Source organism: Glycine max, chromosome 12 (genome assembly GCF_000004515.6).
Source record: "Glycine max cultivar Williams 82 chromosome 12, Glycine_max_v4.0, whole genome shotgun sequence".
In the NCBI taxonomy this organism is placed as follows: Eukaryota; Viridiplantae; Streptophyta; class Magnoliopsida; order Fabales; family Fabaceae; genus Glycine; species Glycine max.
Genome location: NC_038248.2, coordinates 1,322,994 through 1,347,723, shown reverse-complemented (window position 1 = coordinate 1,347,723; position 24,730 = coordinate 1,322,994). Strand labels below are relative to the sequence as shown.

Here is a 24,730-nt window from a genome sequence, read left to right as displayed (position 1 = left end):
ATCCAGAGAATATAGGCAAGAACAAAATCAATATGCTAGCTCAATTTTACCAAGTTCAATTACAGGTTCAAAGAACCCAATATACTATAGAGATAAAAAAATAAAAAATAAAAAAAACTCTTGACCTTATACAAAGTTTTATACAGATGTGAGGCAAGTATCTAACACAATTTATTAACAATGAGTTATAAAAAATTATTACCAATGTCTAGCGTAAATCATGGGATTCACTTCCACTGGTGCTTTCTCGTGCTTGTTACGTAAGAATCACTATCACTAATTCACTATTACAATTTATTGGTAAATAATATAAATACTTCATAAAGGATTCATGTATACTTTCTAATTTTTACACTATATTCTCTTTCTAGAAACACTTATTTGAATGGATGTGTAGCTTCTCATTCTTGTTTTCAGCTGTTTCAGGTGATAAGTGCTCTTGAGAATCAAGGAGGGCTTGTCGTGAGGCTAATCAAGTGGCCGATATTTTATCTAAGTATGGTCTTACTATGGACTATTAAGGTTGTATTTCCGATTTAGTTCCTCAATTTATTTGTAACGCTATTTTGGCGGATGTTTCCTCGGTTCATTTTCCTCGTGGATATAAATAAATTTCTCCTGATGGGGCTTTAGCCTTTTATCCACACAAAAAAAAACTTATTTGAATGGTAGAGTCCATGTAGACACATTAATGGAGTTTGACTCGTATGAAACAAAGAAAATTCTATTTGAACTAGTGTTTAAGAGTGACGTAGCCAGTTAAACCGTTCGTGTCTATTCAATAATAACAACACAAACAATACTTAATGTAAGTTATTTTTTAAGATAAAAGAATAATGGTTTGAGATGATTGAAAAATATTTTTTTTACTAGCTATTAAATCAAATAAAATTTAAAATTATAATTAAGGAATATATTTAAAAGAAATAAAAAACTTAAATTAATTACTCAAATTATAGGATTTGATAAAAAAAAAAAACCATGTAACTCAACAAAGATGAGAATAATTCCTAAAATTGTTGACTTCCATTCAAGAATTATTTTTCAAAATAAATTCTAAAAATGTTTTTATTAAGAGAGAGAGAGAGAGAATTCAAATTAAGAAGCATTAAAAAGGGTCTTTGACTGAAAGTGATGACTAAAAACAATTGAAGATATTTTTGTCAAATAAACAATTAATACAGTATAAAAGACAATTTAACAAGATATTTTTAGAACAATTTTTTTAAAAAACGAGTATTTTATCTTGGTACACGTAGGAACGTGTAGGTAGTATTTTATTCTGGTAAGCAAGAGTTAATGTGTCACTACCAAGTACTACTAAATTTGAATACCAAAAAAAAATAGTACTAGTGCACTAGTTTTAGATTTGGCCTTTGGTTTTAGTTTAATAATATATTCGGTTTCCGTGGTCTTCTGAGCTTCTGACCTCATTTATTGGAGGCAGAATCACGCTTCTTGGCCACTATCCATCACTGCTTACAAACTTTACACTTCCCACAACACTCTCCATCTGAAAGAGACACTCAACACACAAAACAAAAATTTGGAAGAGAAAAAGAGAGAGAAGAATGGAGAAAAAGGTTCTGATATTGTGCTGTGTTGTGGCCTTCTTGGGGCTGTTGTCGGCTGCAACTAGCTTCGGTGCTGAAGCGACAAGGATTAAGGTTTGTGTTCTGTTCTGTTTTCATTCCTTGCTTTCCTCGAAAACCCACCAACGAAAGCATCAATCTTTTTGCTTTGTTTATCGTTGAATGTCTATCGGGTCTAGTACTTGTGCTTGCCACAGTTGAGGTACGCTTTAACGAGTTATGAGTCTCTGCAAAATCTGAAATTTTCTTATGTTTAACCGTTTATGATGCACGTTCCTTTCTCATTCATCTAATTGAGGAATTGCATCAAGCCCCCACTTTTTCTTTTCGTTGATTCCGCTGTTCATCTCGAAGATTTTGCTTTACCTTTCCCTTTAGCTAAGTGTTCATCAACCTTTCCCTTTTACGTGTCTTTTGTGATTAGTTTGATATACTTTTTTTCTTCTACCAAAGCACATAGGGTCTTAAAAAAGTACATGAACACATAGATTCATGCTAGGAGTTTTACTATCAATCCTTTGGGGTGGGGGGGAAAGGAAATGGAATAACAATGTCTGTAACTTGTAAGTAATACACTAGTCCAGTATTTGAATAATGTACCTTCCATTTTATTTTATTTTTTTACTTTACCATTGTAAATTTTTTTGTGTTTATATTCAGTTCACCATAAACAAAAGCTGATAGAATAACTATTATACTCTGTTACTTCTGCAGGTTTCTCAGGTTCATTTTGTTGCACCAAACCAGTGCACATATCCTCGAAGTCCGGCTCTGCCTCTTGGTTTAACCGCAGCACTGGCTCTTATGCTATCTCAGATAATCATAAATGTTGGAACTGGGTGTGTTTGCTGCAGAAAAAATTCGCAAATCCCTGATTCCAATTGGAAGGTGGCACTGGTCTGCTTTGTTTTATCTTGGTAATTTTCACTTTGTACTTTTTTGTTTGTCATATTCCTGGTAGACTGTGCCGGTGTAACCAATTAGATGGTTGTCCTCATATGATGGAACTTAAAAACTGGTATCACCTTGTGGATTAACTGGTATTGCCATTCTTCTAAAGAGGTATTGGCTTTACACAAAGCAGACTTGAATCTACAGGCAGCAAAGATGGATTTGGATGATTCATTTATAGGTTAGTATAGTTAAAGTAAGTTGTGGAGTATATGCCATTGATGCTTAGACATTTGTGATTTATATACGCGCATGAGGAGCAAAATATAACGTGTTCTGATATCAAAGATGAATTGAATGAGAAGCAATTTGAACTTCGAGACCTCTTCTGTCAAGAAGAGGTGTTGATGAATACATGTGACTTGTGAACAAAATCAACAACCACAATACGGTAGAGGATTGTTGATATTAGTAAGGTCCAACTAACACTTATTTTACACGCTGATACAAGTGAACAAGCAAACATCTTTAATATATATAGTTTGCCTGTATTATGATATCATGAGGTACAAATCATATAAGTTGATACTTGATAGAAATGATAGTTTCATCATTTTCATTTGAAAGATGCACCTACATATAAAAGAGAAAATGTTATTTAAGACATAATTCAATATATATGCAAATTAGTGAATTTTGAGGTACATGATAATAACAATTATTCTGTAAATATATATACTTGTACCTTTGGTTGTAGAAACATAATTGTGTTCATGTTATTATTTTATTCTCAGTTAAAATGTGAAATATATACTAATGGTATTTGTCACAATTCTTTTCTTGCTTGTAAACAGTGAATGCTTATTTTATTTTATTTAGTAAATGTCCAGTTCATGAACACAAATAGAAGTATTCTTTATTTGAGATTGTTTTGTTTTTTTCTTGAGTTTATAATTTGTTGCTCCAACTTGTTTATCTGATTACTGAAGAAACAAAAATGAAGCTTGTTCTGTTGTGTGTATGGGTGCATTGGTTTTGTGTGACAGTGTGGAACTGCATTGAGTCTTTGAAACTTTAACTTGTGTCTGATGCATAGAGTACTTCAACTAGGTTTATATCAGAACAGTAGGCTAAATGATATCATGTTCAATTAGGTGAAAAACCACATACGTGCTTTTATATTTTAAATATTTGAATTCACGGTGGTTGCTGTTATCCAAGGCTAGCCATTTATGTGCTTTCATGCTTACTAGGAATGGAAACCTGTGCATACTGTATGCCTCACATTTTGAGCACTGGCACTTGGATTGTAAATTATACTCCTTATTTCTTTGGTTGGAATCACTGTTGAAACAGGCTCACATTTGTAATTGGTTTTCTCCTATTGCTGACTGGCGCTGCACTGAATGATCAACGCGGTGAAGAGAGTGTATACTTTGGCTACTACTACTGCTATGTTGTGAAACCTGGAGTGTTCACGGGGGGTGCAATTTTATCCCTTGCAAGTGCTGCATTTGGCATTTTGTATTACATTTCCTTAACTGAAAGAAAGAATGGTAGCCAATACCCATATCCTAATCAAGGGGTCATAGCCATGGCACAACCGCAGATCCCATCTCAGACTAGTCAAGAACCTGTATTTGTGCATGAAGACACATACGTCAGACGACAGTTCACATGATTGGTACATTCAAGTGTGGAGGCTGCTTTAATCAAAACCTTTCTTCTAATGTTTACTCTTAGGAAGCAGTGTTTCTTAGGGTTTGTATGTGCATATGTGTCACTTTTGTGAGGGAGTTGTTCTTTTTGCCGTGTTTATAACTGGGTGTTCTAGACTATGAATTTTTGCCATGTTTTAGATATTAGACTTTTTAGCAGAAGATGCATGTGGAGGTAGGTTTGAATATAATCTTTTAAAGTATTACAAGGTGTGCAAATACTAAATAATAGACTCTGAATTTTCTTTATCAGAAAAAAACATCAAAATCTTTTGAATTTACGTGGTACACGAGCCAACGCAAATAAACCGTAAAATTTGGTAAATTTTACCAGCTTATTTGACCATCTCATTATATTTTGCTCCTTTAGTAAATTTTGTGCTCATGGGTTAAGTTATTTGAATAACTCAACAATAATTATTTACTAATCAATATGTCAAGTAGTTATTTTAATCAAATCATAACCGGTTATGAAAACATAATTGAGAGTCAGAGGAGCTGGGCTTTTCTTTTTAAGGAAAAAATATTGGAACCATGACATTGTTTTTCATTCTGCTGGAATTCTCTAGTCCCTACACAATGAAAAAAATAGCATTTAGAAAAGTAATGTAAGCCAATGAGATAAACTCATTTATTTTGACCAAATAAGTTTTACAATTGAATTAAATAAGTTATAAGTTAAGGGAAATAAATTGTCAAAACACATTTATGATAAACACCTGCTGTGAGCTTTCTGCAAATAGTGATTGAAGAACTAGTGATCTTTTTTTCTTGGAAGAATTTGTAAATTGACTTGTCTATTAACTATCACTTCCACAATCATTTGTTTAACAACAAATGATCTCATGGCTCAAATGGTTAGGTCCACGACCACGACTAAAAGACCCCAATAAGTTACTCGGGCGATTCAATCCTTTCTCTTCACGTTAGTTAACCTCAACCCTCCTAAAAACAGCCTCGCACCATGGGAAAATCACATAATATTTGTCGTTTTATACATTTTACCCCCTCTTTTTTCTTTTTACCAAACAATTAAACAATCATCTCACTTTCTATTATTTTTCTCTCCTCATTTTTTCCTCTCACTCTTTCCTCTATATTTCTTTCATCAACCAAAGTGTAAACGATAGATAAAAAATGAAGAAAAAAATATTAATGGTTTATAAAATGAATGTCACACACGTAATAATACAAAATAATAAATTTCTCAAATTCGTGTGCATTCCAATGTATTTGTGACATGCACGAATACCAAAAAAAAAAGTTTGGGATTAAGTGAGCACTGATATGTAGTTGTTTTTTCCAACGAAAGCCTGTTCTTAGCGTCGGAATATGTAACAAAAAATGCGTTGTTTTTCAATTGATTATAACATTTTGAGCCTTTGATCGCCTTCGTCTTCTACCAAACTCTCGTTTGCCTATATTATAGCATTTAATATATCCCCATCCATATAGGCGGAGTTAGCTAAAATTTCGACATCAAGAAAGTTCTTCATTGGACTACTCCAAATCTCAAATTACTTGCTTGAAAACATGATTTGCCAGAAAATGGTAGTAGCTCAATTAATCAGTTTGCATCGTCATCCCATCATACAGGTGAATAAGACATCACCTAATATGAGAATGATTGTTCTTTTATTGGTGAATAACGGCATTAACCACTTGACCAACATGCAAACCAGTTAAAACAAAAAAAGAAAACAAACAAACCAGTTCAAAGATCAAATGTCCCAGTAGCTGTGCTTTAATTTTCATAGGGAGCAAAATGAAACTCTGATGAGAGTACAAGGAATAAAAATGCATCTTAATCTACTTTTACCCAACAAACAAAGCAATAACATAGGAATAATTATCTCATTCCCTTGCCATCCAGCAAAAGGAATCAACAACAGGCAAAAATAGCAGAGTTAAAATTTTGATTTTGTTACATGAATAAATGGACCCCACTGCAGCTATCAAGAGTATGGAAACAGAGTCAACATTGGTATTAGCTTAGAACACCTTCAATTTTTAAAAGCTACTTGGCAGAGAATGGCTTCAGGGACTACATTGGCAGTCGATAACCAGATTACACTGTCTGTCAAATCAAATTTACTCTTCGGCAACAAAGAAGGGTAGTCCCCTAACATCCCAAATTAAAAAAAAAAAAAATCAATATCAATTACAATGTTCTGACTGTTGGCAAGTAAGAACAAGATAAATGCATTAATAGTAAAAGGCAAGAATGGTGTTTGTATATACACTCCTATAGGTCAGAAGGTGATCCTTTTCTCAAAACTTTATTTACACAAAACACAGTCATGATAAACAACCCAAACAACTTACCAGCCCCCGTGTCTTGAGAAGTAGTCATTATCTAGTGATATAGCAAGAGCTACAGTTACAGCTCTCTCTGCAAGGGTCAGTTTGCGACTGACTTCCAGGTCTTCAATCTGCAGAAAGGACATCATAATATCATATCAATTAGTTAAGAGGAGAGTGAGGTCTAGAAAAGGGGGGTGAAACTTTACTGCACTAGCAAGGCCAATCTTGGAGCTGGGATCAGAACTCCCAAATCGAATCACATACTGACCAGCATCAGTCAAAATCTGCACATTTCAGCAAATATATATTTCAGGCATGAATTACAATACAACATACAACACCTAAAATATATGAAGAACTGAACATGGAATTCTTCAGTTCAATTCAGTTAAATGACTCCACAATAATAGTTAGAAAAGTTGATGTTCCATAGGAGGCATAAGGTTAAAACTGTAGCAACTGAGAAACTCAAAGAAAAAGCAAGAGGCAAGGATATCTGGTACATAGCCAATAAAGGGCTAGTCATCTGATTAAAAAATGGAGGGAGAACCCTTAATTATAATATAGATAGATAAATATAAATTTGATGACTCCATTGTTTCAACTTTCAATAGAAAATTTGTAAATCTGTGCTTAATAACATTAGTTGTCACTTACCTGATGCAAAAAGACATATAGATAACTTAGCAATGTGGTTGATTACAATAAATATCAAATTTGGATTCATTTTGTAGAACAAAACCAATGGAAAACCAACCTTGAAATAGATATTTTAAAAAGAAAAAAAAAATACTTGGGATGTTTAAAAATGTCAGGCCAAAAATGATAAAAGAAAAAAATAGTAACCAAAGATAAGCAAGTTTAAAAAAGGTAACAGAAATAATTTTTTAACAAAAAGAATAAGGTAAATGCCAAAAACCAACCTCAAAGCCAAAACCCCTCCAATCACGATCTATTTGAGCAAGTACCTCACCATTAATATCTTTCAATGTGAATGTCCAATTCCATAAGCCAGGATTCTCAACCACAGCAAATTGCTTATTCCTGCAAATCTTATTCTTATAACTGATTATTTGCAAAAATATTGGTAGAAAGACCACAAGCTTATTGACTTTCATGAAGTGAAAAATTACAGAAAGATAACAGATAATTATGTGAGTGAAAATTTAGGCACCAAAAAATTAAGTTCTCTTAGAAGAAACAAGAATATAAATGTGATCCTGAATACACACAGAAAAGTCAAAAGCATATCAAATATAATGCAAGTTGCTAAAGAAAAAATATTCAAAACTACATAAATTAAATAATAATACAGCCCATATTACTTCCTCTATCGGCAGTTAAATAACTTCTAATTTCTTTTGTCAGCAATTTCAATTTGAATCTAATGGGGATATAAATAACACACAATGATAATCAAACTATCAAAGTCAACCTTTGGTGGTAAAGGAATTTATGGATTGAAAGAAGTTTGACACAATAAACTCCTAAATCACACAGAACACTGTAAACTCCCACCCCTGGTCGCTTCTATTATCTGTTCACGAACTCATTATTTAGGAAGTTATGTAAGACTTCAGCTTTTAAACTCATTTTTTTGCAATGAAATATGCAGATGTAAAAAGACAACTAAAGAGAATAAACAATGTTATGGTCTCAACAATTAATTATAACAAATAAACTCAAAACATAGTCTCTTGATATTACCCCAAGTACAAATCATAGATTCTCCTCCAAAGATGCCATCGCCTGTGAACTACTCCAACTTCCTGAAGAGAGGACTTGACACAATTAACAACTAAAGTGATGATAAACAACTTAATATTGTAAACAATGTACAGCATTTGACAAAAATGGCATACCTTACCATCAATTTCTGCATAAATTGAGCTTGTTATCCACCAAAAGGGTCTGCGAACCTAACCATGATAGTTGTTTGATTTATTTCACTAAGGTGAATAGGAAAAAAAACCACATGCATAAAAAAGAACCAACACAAAATATATGTTCCTTACCCTAAAGAGCTCGTTCCCCAAGGCATCAGTTATGTATGCAACAAATGGCCGCCTAAGACGAAGCAACTGCAACAAGAAAGGTTGAAATGGAATATAACGAAATAAATCTTTAAACAAAAATTCATAATGCATAAATGCAGACAAAATGGTACCAATAATATACATATGCGGGCATCTTAGGTTTGGTTGATTGCGGTACCAACAAAATGGTAACAAGAACAATAATAATAATAACAACAACTAAAGCTTTACCATACTAGCTAGGTGAGGTTGACTACATGGATCACAGGATGTCATTGGACTTAGTTTAAAATCAAACTTTCAAGGATGTTATTCATTGTGAGATTCCTTTTACCACACAACAATAGTAAACAATAAAAATATATAATTACTATTTTCCTTCCAGGTGGATGATACATGACATGAGATACATTTTAGAATAAAACAATCAAAGGAAGTCAAGTTCAAATGATTATTGAATTGAATACCTGTCTGGCAATGATGTTGCTCTGTTCACGAATAAAACCTACGGGCTGCATCATAACAGCAAGTAGCAAAAAAGGTCAACCATCATTATTATGGGCTATGTAAGAGAATTACATGAATATGGTATAACTTGGTAATGAAAAGGAGATAATAATTGTCACTGACCGACTGAGGGTAGCAAGCATCTACAATGGCATATCGATTTTCCTTTAATCCAACCAAACAAAATCACAAAATTAGACTTCAAGTCAAGAACAATAGTCAGGAGAGATAGCATAAAGGGAACAAAAAGGTCATATTAAATTCTTCAAAGATGCTACTAGAGTGAGTAATGTTCCACAACCTCAACATACAAAGTATCCATTACACATGATAGAGTGAAATGGAAAATTTAAGAAGTTGCTTAAATATAGCTAAAGGAACCAGGCATCAGAGAATAAAGAAGATCACCTGTTCAAAGCCTAGTACAAGATTTGCCCACTCGATATCTCTGGTAATTAGCAAGTTGGACCTGGCAAGCAGCGGTGCTACCTTGGCCTAATCAAGAAAGGGCAAGTACAACATCTCCATATTAAAGTTAACCAAAAGGATTTAGAACCGTTTGTTTGTCATTTTTTAAAGGGAACAAAAAGCGTTTTAGTTAACAAAAATATGTCTAAACTTCAAAACAAATAATATCATACAAAATTTTATGCAAGAGCACCCTTATAATTTGTATCTACACGGCCGAAATCATCATCATGATATAGTTCAACTCTAGTCATTGCAAGAAGTACAAGAATGTTTGTCAAGAGTCAATATTACTTATCTAACATAAGTAATGCCACAAATGTTTAAAAGAAAAAAAGAGCATTGCAAAATGAAGGCAGAGGAATTGACCTCTTCGGGAGACTGCGGATCAAAAAAGTCAGAGACAGATTGACTAATAGGGGGCTGCTTCAAAACGGCACGTCGTTTAGGTCTCCTGGGGACAGCAGATGTAGCGGAAAACCACCTGGGGTCACCATAACCTCCGAATGATTTAACTCTGTCTCTAGGGTTTCTCATTTTTCTATCATCAACCCAAAGCTTTACCAGGAACTCCCTCGTCAACTTGTGAACATCCATTTCATTTTCCTTTCCACCGTTAACGCCGCTTCCAAATCGGCGAGTCACGATCACCTTCGAAGCAACATTTCCGTGAAAATCAATCTTAGATAGCCACCTCCAACCCTCCTTCGACCAATTCTTCATCTTCGACCAAAATTGCAGCACCAAGGACTGATGTTCAAAGAAATACAATTTTACAATTTAGGGGTGCGCAAAAATCGGTTCCCAACAAAAAATCAAATCCAATTGGTTTGGAATCATTGTAGCCGGTATCAGAAAAGTATTTCACTTCTGTGCTGTTGCCCCATTAAAATAATAAGTTAATATTTAATGGGACTCTCATTTTATATCTCTGAATAGTAAAACTGATTTAGAACCTAATTGGTTAAATCAATTCTAAATCAAATTGGTTTTAAACCAGTTTTATAAAAATAATTTGGTTAATCAAACTATTTTTTGTAAAATAATGTAATTATTTTTTCAAACCAAATCGGTTTTAATTTCATTCGATTCGAACCGGGTTTTTTTCCCACCATGACTTTACATATAGCAATTAATTAAGGGATGGAGGGAAAGGTATAAGATGGAAACTCGAAAGTGGTGCGCCGGTGATCAAGTATTCAACCTCCTTGATATAATAACATTTTTATTTCAAAGTGCACTTTACTTTAGGTCCTTTTTTTTACCAAAAACTCCTCGCATCTCAGAGGAAGGGTGAGTCTGAGAAGGTACTAGGCAAACATCGGTGATGATGTCGTCTCGTAGTCGTTGGTTAGTGAGCTCGGGCGCAATTTTAAGAATAGGGTTTCGTCGAATTTGAGCCACATCATAGGAGGCTTGAGAGATCCAAGCACGAGAAGAAGAGGCTTCTCAATTTGTTCTCACTCATACTCCGTGTACCTATGCATAAATTTTTTAGGGAAGGCTAAAATAAGGATAAATAGTTAAAATTGTCTTTTTGATAGTCAATCATTGACAAATTAATCCTGAAATATAAAAAAAAATTGGTCATTGATTCTAAAAGTAATTGGAGTAGATTGTCAAGATCTCAAAAAGATATTACCTACTAAGAGTTGACCAACAAGAATATGAAATAAAGTATTACCGTGTGAAGTGTCATAATGTGTTAACTATCAAGATGTCAACAAGCAGCCATGTTACAAAATAGTATCAAAGAAGATCTTTCTTTCATTACAGTGTGCTTCAAGAATGAACCAAGTGAAAATTGGTGAGCATGTAACACCCTGAACGAATCACATTAAAATGAGAGAGATTCAAAGGTAGGTATGAGACGACATAGTTAACGATATGTTAAAGGAATTAATTAATATTACATTTACTAACAAGATGCATCTATTTTTTGGTAGTCTATCACTTAAGAACTCCAAAAGTTAAGCATATTTGACTTAAAATAGTTATAGGGTGGGAGATCTTCTGAGAAGTTTCTCATAAAATGTGCGAGTGATGACAAAACACGCTGAAAAATATTGTATTAATTTGTGGGGACAATCAATGATCTTGAGAGCAGTCGAGTGATGTCAAAGCTGGTTTTTAAGGTCTCGGAAAGGATTACATACAAAAGGATTTTGATCGATGGATGATTCTGACAAATAAGAATGTTGAGTGAAGTGTCATCGTATAAAGTGTTATAATACGAGAGTCGTCGAGAAGTCGATAATCAGGGACATTACAAATGTCATTAAGTTGAAATGTTTAAAGAACCAATTTGTCAATAAGTTATATTTTTTAGGACCAGTTCTACATTAAGCCCTAAAATTTAGGGACCAAATTGTAATTAAATTGTTCACAAGATTAATCTGTTACACTTTTTACACATTCGGTGACTAAGTTTAAGTTTTTTATCCTTAAAAAACCAATTTTTCATTGCCTCACATTTTCATATATTAAAATGTGTTTTTATCCATTATTTTAAAATGCATATTATTATATTATATTATAATAAAAAATTTAAGATAGTTTTAAAAATATTTTAAAAAATGTTAAAAATGATTTCATATAAGAATCTTATATATCCACAACAAATAGAAATATATATATATACACACACATATGAGTGTTTAATAATTAAAATGTATTAATACTTTATATCTAAAAACTTAAAAACACTTAAAATAATCTAAATAAGAATTTTCACGAGATCTTAAAAAATACAATATAACCAACATAAAAATACAACTATTTATGGGTTTCAAGACCAATGTCAAGCATTTGCAATGTGGTTTTACTAATTCTAGTGTTTGTCCTCTATGTGGATTGCATGAGGAAACTACTCTTCATATCATGAGGAATTGTGATAAAGTGTATCCCACTTGGCTCTTGATTGATTTTGATTTTGATTTTGTATTGTTTGGGGTTCACAAATTGAAATGGCAGGTGACGTGACATTAAAATATACACATCAGTCCTCCTCACCAGCCCTATTACGACATTATTCACTTAGCAGTCGAGTTGTTGGACTGATAAGTTGTTGATATATTTGAATTTTAATGATAATGTTATTATCCTCGAATCAAATTGCAGGTATCCGCTTTTCAAGTGACTACGAATTATCTAAAGTTATAACAACCTTGACAATCAAGGACCTAAGACTCCTGTCCAATGTTATAAATAATCAAGTTTTACCCACACTTTTAATTTACTTTCAGCTCATTCACATATTTACTTGAGCGTCAGAGCCCCTTTTGCAGGTTCCCCCTCCCTTGATCCTCTCATGAAGGATACACGCGAGTCTGACATAGGAGATTGTAGGGCTCACTCTGACGAAGGTCTATCCTTACATCAATCAGCTCCAGATTTCGGTAAGTACATATTCAATGAGTGGTAAGTCTAACTTGTGGATTGATGACTTGTCTTTATGGGTTTCTTCTAATATTAGTAGGTGTTAATATTGGAGACCCCTATTTGTGTTATATGTTGCACTTAGTAGGCTCATAATCAGTTTATCTTTGAGGAGAGTTCTTGGAAGTGCCATGACTTTATTTATCGAGCTAAGTTCATGTTTTTTAAGGTTAGCCAAGGTGTTGGGCTTGACTATCACAAATAGAGAGCTAAGGAGAAGTATATTATCAGGTGGACTTTCCCCCTGAATGATTGGGTTAAGTTTAATGTGGATGTCTCTGTGAAGAGTACGAGTTATGCTGCTAATTATGTCATGGATTTTGCGCGATTATTTGGAGCTTGGAAGTTGGGCTTTAATTTACAGGAAGTTAGAAGTTCGCTCCATTACCGCCGCAGAGATATCAAGGGTTATTTTGGCATTGAAGTATGCTTGGAGTTTGGGGGAGAAGAAGGTTTGTGTTGAATCAAACTTGATAAACACATCATATATAAAGGATAAATCTACATTTTATTATAGGATTAGTCTCCCCTTAAATTTTAATATTTCTTTTATACTACATGTATTTTTTAAAAGGTCGATATTTTTTAATTTAATCATTTTTAATAATGAGCTATCTATTTATTTTCTATACTAAGAGTAATCTAGCTCAATCACGACTTACATGATAATTATGTGTAAAAAATATTAATTTCGGACATGTTTCTATTACACAATTTTTTTAACATTCTATATTATTATCTTAAAATTTATTATAAATCACAAATTTTTGTGATCTCACTTATAATTTAACAAATACTACTCATGATTTCATATTTTAAAATAAGTAATCCTTATCCTTTTTACTACCCATTTAGTAATTATTATTGAGGTTTATTATTTTTTTTTCTTAAATTTTTTACATTTATATTTTTAGTCATTTAAGTTCTTTTTGATGGATTAAATGTTCCTTAATTTTTTCCTTCTTTAATTTTAGTTTTTAAAGTTTCTTTCCGTCCTCAAAATCTAAAAACAAGGAAAAAAAAATTAAAAGACATTGATCAGTAAAAGAAACATTAATCTAGAAAGACAATATAAACCATTATTATTACATCACATTAATAGAATAAGAATATTTCAAAAAACTAAATTTATTTTTTGAGTAATAATAAATTTTCTTATAATTTTTGGATACTTTATGAAGAAAGTATTAAATAAATTCAAATACATTTAATATTTTAGACTAAAAACATTTAGTAATTTAATAAATGCAAAAGTTAATAAAATATTTTTCTAAAATAAATAAATTTATTCTTATTTGATCATAACAATAAATGATTTTGTCAATATGTGCTAATTATGTTAAATAAAATAAAATAGAGTACAAGGAGGATACGGAATTTCAGAGTATAAAATGCATAAATAATCGAGGGCTTTTAAGAGTTGTGAATTACCCAAACCGACTAATAGACCACACAATCCGTATATCGAGTCGAAAATACAAAGAGTATAGTATAGGGAAAAAAACAAAAAGAGTGAAAGAAAAAAGGAGGATTAAAATTGAAGCCCCGAAAAAATGAAATTTCCCCAAATCTGAATGGGAACATTTGCCCTAACCCATTTCCCTCTATTCGGATCCTCCAGTTACGACGACCACGGTTCCCGGATCCTGCGCTCATCGGTTCTCCGGGGAAGCGTATGATGGATTGCGGTGTTGGATCCATCGTGTGGGTGCGTCGGAGAAACGGGTCGTGGTGGCCGGGTCAAATCCTCGGCCCCGACGACCTCTCCGCCTCTCACCTCACCTCGCCCCGATCCGGAACCCCCGTCAAGCTCCTCGGCAGAGAAGACGCCAGCGTGTAAGTTTTCCTTCTCTCTTCACTTCTTCACCAATTCCGTTTTTTGCGACCAAGTTAGCGAAGTTTCACTGTGCTGTGTGCAATACATCTATTAGCATTCTTATAATAGTTTCTGTTGATTTCACCGTCCTTAGGGATTGGTACAATTTGGAGAAATCCAAGCGTGTGAAGGCATTCCGGTGTGGCGAGTTTGATGATTGTATTGAAAAGGCTGAAACCGCTCAGGGAGGGCCGTTGAAGAAACGAGAGAAGTATGCGCGCCGAGAAGACGCCATTCTCCATGCTCTTGAGCTTGAGAAACAGATTTCGAAGAAGCCAGGGAAATCAAGTGCTAGTTCATTGAATGCTGTTAAAAAGGTTGCGGTTGCGGTTGCATCGCCGCCCGAAACACTGGGAAATGATAATGAAAACCATGCAAATTTGAATGTGTATTGTGAAAATGAGACTGGTGGAGGTTCCTTTCCTTCCGAGGTTGCCAAGGATGGCAATCAACTGCATGTGGAAGTAGATTATTCTGAAACGACTCCTCGGATGAGAGACTTGCAGGATTTTGGGCTCAGAATCGCCCCTGCGAAAAAGAATCTTTCATCTTCTGTTGATCCATACTTTTCTCAGAAGCGGATTGTTGATGATGGTGCTCGGGCTCTTGCAAGTGGTGGTGGTATTCGTACGGGGAGTGCACTTCTCATGAATGGTAAAATTCTCTAGAAAAGAAAAAAAAAGGCCAGATGAGAGATTCAGTCAGAAATATTTTAAAAAAGAAACATGGAACTCGCTGCTGTTTTATTGTGAAAATTAGGGATATGTGTTAGGGTGTAACGTGACTGTGGTTCTGTTTTCAGGAGCTGGGCAAATAGCAGATTCCCGAGCAAAGAGGAGTAGATATGTGCACTTTCCGACTGAGTCTAGTGATTCTCTTGAATACAGAGAGACTCTACCCTGTGTTGAGATGTCACCTTCCCAACTCAGAAGGGAGTTTCCTTATCATGATTCTTTGGTTCGAGAGGCTGAATATACTTTTATGGATGATGCTGAATCTGATTCTTCAGAAACAGCCTCTACAGATTCTGATTCTGATTCTTCCGAGACAGAACCAGACATGGATGAAGAGATGACTATATTTTCAGGTTAAGTTTCTGCCATTCTTATACTATCCTTATCTTAGCAGTATGGTCTATTTGCCATTCCTTGAGAAAAAAATTGCATAAAAAACCAGCACACACACACACACACATATTCTGCCAGTATCTTTTATTTAGTGATTTTACTTCTCTTACATTTAATTATGTTCCTTAGCTTCTTGCACTTAACATAGTTGTTAGTTATTCTTGTGGCATGATTGTATGTATATTGAAATGAATAATGTGCAAGTCATTGTCTCAGCCTCTGATGTAGTACTGTAGTTGTTCTTCCTCTCTGCATTCCTGTATCATCCATACCTTACTTGGTCTAGTAATTTGCAACTCCAACTAGTGATGGTATCCTGGCAAATGGCTTAGAATTAGCTGAGTCTAGATGGCAAACCTCATTTCCCTAAAGATCTCCGTTCCTGCTTTCTCTTTTCATCTCTTTTAATGAAATCGACAAAAGATTTTTCTGGCTAATTATATTTATGACCAAGATAAAAAATTATGATCCTATTCCTACATTAGATTGGCCAATCTACTATACTTTTTACTGCATGTGTAAGAACTCAATACATTAGAAAAAATGTACTATATGAACAATCCAATTTGCTAAGGTCTAGGGACTGAAGTTTAAGAGGAGGGATAAAGAAGGAATTGGCACATCATGCATATTTTAGTTTTGACTGGTTTTATGTGATGTAATTTGGGAGTCACTTCCAATTTGTGTGTGGGGCATCTAAGGATTCTTAGCCTCATTCTTGATAAGCACTAAGGTTTCAGTTTGTGTTTTGACTTTGTTTTAGCTTTCTTTCACATCATCCTTCATGGCTTTACTCAGGATGTTCCTATAACTGCAGAAACTGGTCATGATGCTGAAGAACACGAAAGTACTAGCAGTGAGGAGCTTGATGAATTGCCAATTTCCAATGACATGTCTCACCTTTATCCTCGTGACTTAATAACATGTAATGATGCTGTATCTAAATGGCAACTTAAAGGGAAAAGGAATAATCGGAATCTTGTAAAGAGGTCCGTTGGTGCTTCTGAAGGAAAATGTATTTTGGATGGAGCAGGAGCAGATGTTGAAGGAAGGAATGGTCATTTAAGGCACAATAGAAAGGGTCCAAGTTTGCACCGCTACAAATTTGATTTTGGTGATACTTTTGATGACGATGGTCAGATTTTTGGACTGGAAGATGAATACTCTCTAACTTCTAGATCTATATCAAAAAGTGGAAGTAAAATTCATCGTGGTGTAGCTTGGAATGATTTGGCCTGGGGTGACCATCTTGCTTCAAAAGGATATTGGGATGTTAAAGCATATTCTCCAATGCATGGTGATCGTTATGATTTTGGTGGGAGGGTGAGGTCGATGCTGGTTGATGTAGATTTGAAGGTTCAAGCAAGCTATAGGAAAGAGCATGTACCTTTCATTTCTCTGATGAGTAAATTAGATGGGAGGGCAATAGTAGGGCACCCAATTCAGGTTGAGGCTCTCAAGGATGGTTCATCTGATATTCTATTTCCTGCAACTGATGACTTCAGTAATGATGGGACTGCTATTGAGGGAACTAGCGTGCTTCCACCAGCATGGAGGACTGCAAGGAGAACTGCAAATTTTCGTGTGCGACGCCCCCATGTTCCATCTTCAAATGGTGTTGAAGTTGCTGCAGAGCTTCCCTCTTCAGATCAAGAACAAAACTTCGAATTTAGAAGTTTAAACTCTGGAAGTTCCAGTCACCAGGCTAGCCTTCAAAAGAAGAGTGGCCTTAAAAGTCATCGGTCTTCAGCTGACAGAAAGTCCTTAAAAAAGGTGCCAAAGAAATTGGGCTTGTCATCTAGCCAAAAAACTCGAACTCTGTCCTCATTATCTACTGAACATAATCTTAGTAGAAAGCCATTACATGATAGCAGTAGTTATCAAACAGATAGATTGACTAAACCAGAAATCTCTAGGCCCACTACAGTAGCTTGCATACCAGTCCAGTTAGTATTTAGTAGATTACTAGAGAAGATTAATAGGCCTCCATTGAAAACAGCTAGTAATGCGGCTTTGCTGTATACTGGTGTGTAGAGAAATTCATAGGTTACATGTACATTGTTATATGGGAACAATAATCTTATAGTTGTAGACAATATGTTAGGCATGCCTTGTTTCTGACATAGGGAAGTCCTATTCAATTTATTGTCAGCATTTTAAGGATTAATATGCTGTATAGTTCCCTATTCACCATGTATCTAGTCTAGATAAATAAAAGGTACATGAAATTATTTAGCTGTCTTGTAAGTGTACATGTGCCAACAGATCTTGGTTTCCTGGGAACTGCAAACTAGCTAGTTATTGGTTTATTAGTTCTAATATTGATGGGAACTTGAAAGTCCAATAGAATCTAGTCTTTTGCTAGCTCTATGTTGATGCTTTTGGCGGAAAAATCTGCTGAAGTTTGGGTTTTTCGAAATTACAAACAAACATAAGCTGCCTGCAGCTGCTTCTTCACTACACACTACATGCATGTGTTTGGCATGTAACAATTTGCAGTATAATGAGTTTTTTTTTTTTGCTAAAATATATACTCGAATTTGTTCTCATTTGGAAATTGGTAGCTCTGGTCTATATAAATGTGTACATAGCCGCCGATTGCTGTGTCTGTTTATGATTCTGACAGATTTGGTTAAGTTTGCGTTTGAATTTTGTCTTCTTGCTTTCCTAAGCATTATGTTATAACAGTGACACTGAGTTAGATTTACAGGCTTAAAGTATTAAACATTACTAAATATATAATTTTTTATTTTGTTTATAAGAAACAATTTTTTTGCTGAAAAGAAACAGCATTTTAGTAATTATTGATAAATATAAAAAAGCTTTATGCTAATGATGGTCGAGTGCCAGCATGCTTAAACCATTTCACAAATCATTTCACTGACATAAAAATTCAATTGAGTTAATTTTTGTAAAAACATTTTAGTACTTATTGTTGTAGACGTTTAGTATTGTCATCTTGGAGATTTTATATATAAAGATATTTGCATTTGATAAAATTTAACGATGTTAAAATAGTTGAAATTTCATATTAAAATTTAATCTTTTTATATCTCAATGCTTCAATTATCTTTTTACTTCTTTTAATCATTTGGCAGCAAAATAAACAATGAATCAAAATAGAGAAAAGGAAAAAAGTCTTGCTAGTAGGAAAAAGTAAAATTTAAAATAATAATCAAATAGTAATGCCAATATTCTATCAATCTATCTATATGTTGAGAGTACTATATTTATGTATCATGAATCTTAAAAGCAAAAGATTTTGGGTGATGGAAAAAGTTATATAGGATAATATATTGTTTCTATAGGGTGCTATAAAAGATTAGTTACAAATGTATGCTATTTCGTAGAGATACTTTTTGTGTTTTGTAAATATTTAAATATTGACGGCTCAACCAGATATTTAGCACGTTGATCCAACTGAATAGCAGGTGAAGACTTTACTGACCATGTGACCTAGGGTTATGACATTAACACCAAATAATATTCGATGTTGGTCAATTAATTTTTCAGAAAATGCTATCTTAAGCCAAGATAACGAAGATGGCCAAAATTTTTTTTGCAAGAAAATCAGTAGTTAGTGTCACTAGATGTGCATTTCTTTTATCTTTGATCACTAATGTATTTTTTATAACTTTAGAATCTATTTCAATGTCGAATAACAAAGAACACGAGTTCATTAGAATAACTAGGTGTCTAGCTATTGTTGTTAGGCTAACTGACTTGCTATCTTTTCTCTCAAAATTTGTTTGGGATTGATTGTTCGTAATCTTTCTGTTATAACAACTCGTGGATACAACATATTAAATATGTAACATTCTCTTCAATTAATTTCACATCCAACACCCAATTTTCTCTCTTCTCTTCTCTTCCCTTCCAGACCTGTTCTTCATCATCCCAGACATGACCATTGACCTTCTTTTACTCTGAGCTGAATGCTACTAGGCCTTGGCAGCCGAGATCTGAATTCAGTTCTGTCAGAAAAGGAGATCGAACAATGTCTGAATACAAACACTTTGACGTCATCACCCTGCAGCATGGCGACTGGCCTCTGGATTTGGCAAAAGAGGAATCAAAGCTGGAGGAGATAAAGAACTATTCCATCTAGTATGGCGAGGAGCCTTTGGATTTGGTAAAGTGGAGTCAATGGTCTTGCAACATGAATCAAAGTTGGTGGAGATGAAGAAATCATGTCAAATTTGTCAAAAAAGTGGTCACAATCATCGCCATACAACAATGTCCCCTCATGCCTGTGTTCTGATGCAAGTAGGCAGTGTTTCATTCTCTAGTGCATATGGGAGGAAATTAATTATTAGATAGTCAAGAAGCAGCATCACATGTCTAAGATTTTCCACCTATTTAACTATGTCATTGACAGAAGAATTCGATTTCTGATTCAATTCTCACTATCTTCTCTTCTTCGATTGCTCAAGTTTCATATTGGTCTAATAACTCATATTGCTTTTTTCCATGTTGTTATTGATCACATTACATGTAAAGTTGAGTTTGACCTCAATCATTATAAAAATAAAATGAATTTAATTATCATATATTAATAATATAAAATAATTTTATATTGTTAACTTATAAAAAATTACTGATAATATGATTTTTAAAATAATAATTATTGTAAAAGTGAATCAACAGTGAATAACCCATTCTCTTTAACAAGAAAAAGAAAAAATAAATTAGGCAGATATTATAAAATTTGTTATAAGAACAATATATCTCATACAAAATATATATTTTTTTGTTTGATGAACTTTGAATTAAATATAAATAACTAATATTATTCATTGTAAGTCATAACTAAATAAGAATACAAGTACGATTTTTTTTTATAGAAGGAAGTTACTTGACTTTTTAAATGTTAAATATAAACTATTATTGCAAAAGATAGATATTTTTTTTATATAACTTTTTTTGAGAAGTCTTTTTAATATATTAGAATTTATAATAAATAAATATTTTTGTATATATAAATTTATTTTACAATTAATTTATAAATAAGCAAATATCTTTAAATACATAAATTATATTGTTTATTTACAATAAATAATTTAAATTATGATTCTCTTTATTAAAATAAAATAAAATTTCGCGGCCGTGAGCGGTAAAATTTCGGAATCGTCAATCTCAAACAACAGGTTGTACGGAATATTGATTATTGATGAATTAATTATAACAATTTATTCACACTAGTATTAGGTATTATGTAGAAAATTTCACACTATTATTATTATCATCTTTGAAACCAGGTTGCTGATTTTGACGTGTCAATTAATTACATCTGCATCTGTATTAAAGTGATTAAAATATCATGGTGATTAACTTACCAATTAAACCCATGCACTACACAGGCCCAGGCCCAGGCCCAGGCCCAAAGATTCAAATTTCAAAAGGAGGCTCTAACGGTCATATTGTCTAACGTCGTGTCCGATCAACCTACACGCAGTACATATAAATACCCCCAACCTATTCCTATGCTCTTCACTCACTCTCGCCGCATTCATCCTTCAATACCCAAAACATCTTGTTTTGTGTCTTTCGTTCTTTTTCTCTCAACAATGGATTTCCACACCCTCTCAAGGAAGCAACTCCAGACCCTCTGCAAGAAGAACAAGATCCCCGCCAACATCGCCAACGTTGCCATGGCTGACGCTCTCGCTGCTCTCAACAAAGTAAATCTTTCATTCTTTGATTCTTTTCTTTTATTTTCTTTAGTTCAAACCCTTATTTATTGTCACTTGTTGTAACTGTTCTAATACTTCTGCCTTCCTTATGATGTTGCCATGACGGAGATTCTTGTTTGAAACTGTGCGGACTGGAAGTTCGATATAGGACTTCATCGTATTTTAAATTAGGGTTTCATTTTCCTTTAATTGATTCATTTCAGGTTGAAGGATTGGATGATTTTTTGAATCCAATCGAGGGGGATGCTGGAACCCCAAGTGTTAATCATCGTACGGCTGTTAGAACCTCAACTCAAAGGAAAACAGTCAGAGAAGAAGCAGAAGGTTCGAAGGTGGAGGCCTCGACCCGGCGGGTTAGAGTTGCAGAAGAAGTGGTTGAGCTAGAGAACAAGGATGCCAATGTCCCACCAGTCACTCCCGCTGCAAGTAGGAGAAGGGCTACAGCAGTTTCTACTCGCAGAAAGAAAGAAGTTGAGATGGCAGAAGAAGATGGTGACAAGAATGGTGTTCAAGGAAATCCTAAAACACCTGCTCCAGTAGCTCCCGTGAGTAGGAGAAGAGTCACTGGCCGTTCAGTTTGCACCACCAAGATTGAGACCCCCGGTGCCGGTGGTACTTCTGCGTATAACACGAGGAGATCAGTTAGATTGTTGGAGAAGGACTTATCTAAGATGAGCTTGATTGATACTGAAGACATTGGACCTGCCAAGATTGATGATGATGTTTCTCAAGAATCGAGTAATGTCTCTCACCAAGTAGAATACTTGTATGATACTGGAAAGGGTACGTCGAATTGTATCTCTCTTTTATGAATTTATTAGTGATGTTTTTTAACGATGTATGTTTTTAAGCAACTAAATTTGGTATTTGGGTGCATGATGCCAGGGGATAGTTTGCAGATGGAATCAACTGTGGTTTCGGAGGATATTCAGGAGTTGGAAGTTTGCTCTCTTGAGCAACACACTGAATATGAATGCCAATCACGTGATTTAGATTCAGATGTGAAATTAGTTCCTGTGACAGAAATTGATATGGTGGTTGAGTCACATGGTCCAAATGAAGCTGGATCGAAGAAAGTCAATTGTTTGGAGTTGGAGGCTGAACCAAATGCTTCGGATGAAGCAGGTTTGTTTTTTCTTCTTCTAATAGTCGTTTGTTGTTGTGGTTAGTTCTTGTACATTGTTGATGGTGTGCTTAAGTGATGTGATTTGAGTATGATGTTGATCACTTTTCAGGATCTGAGTCCTTACCTGTACTTGAGGAATCTTCTGATTCTTCTGAACCAGAAACTGTAAATAAGGAATGCTTTTCTCTGGTGGCATCCGAAGATGCTTTTCCAGATGTTACTGACCAAGATATCGCCGCTGTGACTGTTGTGGCACCTGATGACGTTTCCGTGGATGCTACTCATCAACAGGTTGCTGCCATTCCTATGCAATCTGAGTGCATTATGGATGATCAAGTCAGCAATGAGGGTGATCATAAAGAAGATAAGAACAATGAGACAAGAGAAGAGGATGAACCCAATGATTCAAATTTGAATCTGGAAGGAAGTTTTGGCACATGTGATAAATCTGATGATGCAGGTTTGTTTTTCCTCTTTAATTGTTATTTATGGTGATCAGTTCTTGCATATTGATGATCTTTATTGATCGCTTTGCAGGATTTGAAGTGTTAACAGTACTTGAAGAAAGCGCTGTGGTCATGCAAGACATTTTGCCTTCTGATGCATCTCAAGATGCTCCTATGGAGATTGCCCCCCAACATACTGCAACTTTGACTGTTGTGGTGGCTGATGATGCTTTTGATCAAGATGTTGCTGGCTCGCTTCCTATGTCACCTGTCAATGATACTCCAGAGAACATAAAGGAATTTGTTGAGTGCAACACTGATGATGATCAAGGCATCAGTAAGGGTGACGATAACCAAGATATGAACGATGAAACTGAAGATTTGAATCTGGCTGATGGCAACATGGATGATGAAGACTGCCAGCATCCTCTTAATGTTGATGAAAGTGACTCGATGACAGGTTCTGAAGAAGATTCTATCCAGGAGCAGAAGAGTACTGATATTCCGGTTCAATCTGATCAGTTGAAGGGAGATGTGCACGAAAGTAAAATGATGAAGGAAAACGTGACCTCTGATGATCTAAGTACTAAGAGTATCGGGGAGCTGAAGAGGATGCTGATGCAGTTGACGCTAAATAACAAATCAAAATCCAAGACTAATGATGTCAAGGTTAGACCCCCCCAACCCCACTGTATGTTTTGTTTGATTTCTTAGAAACATTCTTCTATCACTAGCTGCTATGTTTGATTTCTTTGTAACATTTTTCACCGTCAACATTTGTGCAGGATGTAGAGAATAAAAGGACTGCACTGCAGGTACTGCCACAGAATCAGATGAAAGCCAGTGAAGCTCAGATTTTGATGGCTGAATGAATAATTATGGAATAAACTTGGAATTTGGCACTCTCTAAATAATTTTTTTGGTTGTTACCGGATCAAGGTGTAAGGTCCAAACCTTTTGGTTTGACTACCCTATATTTTGTTTTTCAGATACTTGTCGCAAGAAACTCTTCGTTTTTATGAATTTTTTTATGCATCAATTACAGTTGTGCGTTTTTGGATCTTTGAAATGCATCCTATACTAGTATATGTATATTCAAACCTCTCTTGCTGAATGGAATTAGTGAGACTGGATGCCATGCTTAATCCCAAATCCGAAGTGCGTTTTGATACTACTATACATACATATTTACACACACATAATATATATTTCATTGTCAATAATATCCTATCCATTGAGCTAATTGTTATTACAATATTTAAAATTGGACTTGCTTTGCCAAGGAAGAGAGGGTTCTTCAAGTGTAACACACAACGAAATGCATATGTGGTAACATTCACAAAGGAGAGAACAAAAGACAATGACGAGAAGAGAGGTGGTCTTCAAGGGCAACACAACGAACATGATGATTATCGACAAAGGAGAGAACAAGGAGAAAGGTGATCTTGGGCAACACAACCAAATGCATACATGGTAATGTATGCATTTGGTAATATCGACAAAGGCGA

The 24,730-nt window shown here is 34.5% G+C and overlaps 4 protein-coding genes across 4 annotated transcripts; 3 read left to right on the top strand and 1 right to left on the bottom strand.

Annotated features, from left to right (window-relative positions):
* Positions 1 to 1,426: 1,426 nt before the first annotated feature.
* Positions 1,427 to 4,454, top strand: LOC100787046 (uncharacterized). Its single transcript, NM_001255361.3, has 3 exons — positions 1,427 to 1,667; positions 2,307 to 2,509; positions 3,840 to 4,454. Exons 1-3 carry the CDS (start codon positions 1,572 to 1,574, stop codon positions 4,162 to 4,164), a joined length of 624 nt encoding a protein of 207 aa, NP_001242290.2. The 5' UTR covers positions 1,427 to 1,571; the 3' UTR covers positions 4,165 to 4,454.
* Positions 4,455 to 6,014: 1,560 nt separating this feature from the next.
* On the bottom strand, positions 6,015 to 10,851 carry LOC100784576 (altered inheritance rate of mitochondria protein 25). Its single transcript, XM_003540149.4, has 11 exons — positions 9,886 to 10,851; positions 9,457 to 9,543; positions 9,172 to 9,213; positions 9,009 to 9,053; positions 8,521 to 8,586; positions 8,368 to 8,424; positions 8,213 to 8,274; positions 7,429 to 7,549; positions 6,712 to 6,789; positions 6,527 to 6,633; positions 6,015 to 6,323 (listed from the first exon to the last, which is right to left on the bottom strand). Exons 1-11 carry the CDS (start codon positions 10,237 to 10,239, stop codon positions 6,293 to 6,295), a joined length of 1,050 nt encoding a protein of 349 aa, XP_003540197.1. The 5' UTR covers positions 10,240 to 10,851; the 3' UTR covers positions 6,015 to 6,292.
* Positions 10,852 to 14,394: 3,543 nt separating this feature from the next.
* Positions 14,395 to 18,417, top strand: LOC102669790 (uncharacterized protein At1g51745). Its single transcript, XM_006591956.4, has 4 exons — positions 14,395 to 14,790; positions 14,925 to 15,484; positions 15,633 to 15,917; positions 16,775 to 18,417. Exons 1-4 carry the CDS (start codon positions 14,630 to 14,632, stop codon positions 17,989 to 17,991), a joined length of 2,223 nt encoding a protein of 740 aa, XP_006592019.3. The 5' UTR covers positions 14,395 to 14,629; the 3' UTR covers positions 17,992 to 18,417.
* A 3,033-nt stretch (positions 18,418 to 21,450) lies between these two features.
* Positions 21,451 to 24,284, top strand: LOC100787589 (dentin sialophosphoprotein). The gene is made up of 6 exons (XM_003540565.5): positions 21,451 to 21,638; positions 21,854 to 22,433; positions 22,536 to 22,775; positions 22,886 to 23,236; positions 23,314 to 23,891; positions 24,008 to 24,284. The coding sequence occupies exons 1-6, from the start codon at positions 21,525 to 21,527 to the stop codon at positions 24,092 to 24,094; spliced, it is 1,950 nt and encodes a 649-aa protein (XP_003540613.3). The 5' UTR covers positions 21,451 to 21,524; the 3' UTR covers positions 24,095 to 24,284.
* Positions 24,285 to 24,730: the final 446 nt, after the last annotated feature.

Coding starts and splice junctions, on each gene's coding strand:
- LOC100787046 (NM_001255361.3), top strand. CDS start 1,572: ATGGAGAAAAAGGTTCTGATATTGTGCTGTGTTGTGGCCTTCTTGGGG. Junction 1,668..2,306: donor CTGAAGCGACAAGGATTAAG/GTTTGTGTTCTG, acceptor TTACTTCTGCAG/GTTTCTCAGGTTCATTTTGT. Junction 2,510..3,839: donor GTCTGCTTTGTTTTATCTTG/GTAATTTTCACT, acceptor CTGTTGAAACAG/GCTCACATTTGTAATTGGTT.
- LOC100784576 (XM_003540149.4), bottom strand. CDS start 10,239: ATGAAGAATTGGTCGAAGGAGGGTTGGAGGTGGCTATCTAAGATTGAT. Junction 9,544..9,885: donor ATCCGCAGTCTCCCGAAGAG/GTCAATTCCTCT, acceptor TTTCTTGATTAG/GCCAAGGTAGCACCGCTGCT. Junction 6,324..6,526: donor TTCTCAAGACACGGGGGCTG/GTAAGTTGTTTG, acceptor TTGGGATGTTAG/GGGACTACCCTTCTTTGTTG.
- LOC102669790 (XM_006591956.4), top strand. CDS start 14,630: ATGATGGATTGCGGTGTTGGATCCATCGTGTGGGTGCGTCGGAGAAAC. Junction 14,791..14,924: donor GGCAGAGAAGACGCCAGCGT/GTAAGTTTTCCT, acceptor CACCGTCCTTAG/GGATTGGTACAATTTGGAGA. Junction 15,485..15,632: donor GAGTGCACTTCTCATGAATG/GTAAAATTCTCT, acceptor TTCTGTTTTCAG/GAGCTGGGCAAATAGCAGAT.
- LOC100787589 (XM_003540565.5), top strand. CDS start 21,525: ATGGATTTCCACACCCTCTCAAGGAAGCAACTCCAGACCCTCTGCAAG. Junction 22,776..22,885: donor AAATGCTTCGGATGAAGCAG/GTTTGTTTTTTC, acceptor ATCACTTTTCAG/GATCTGAGTCCTTACCTGTA. Junction 23,237..23,313: donor TGATAAATCTGATGATGCAG/GTTTGTTTTTCC, acceptor ATCGCTTTGCAG/GATTTGAAGTGTTAACAGTA.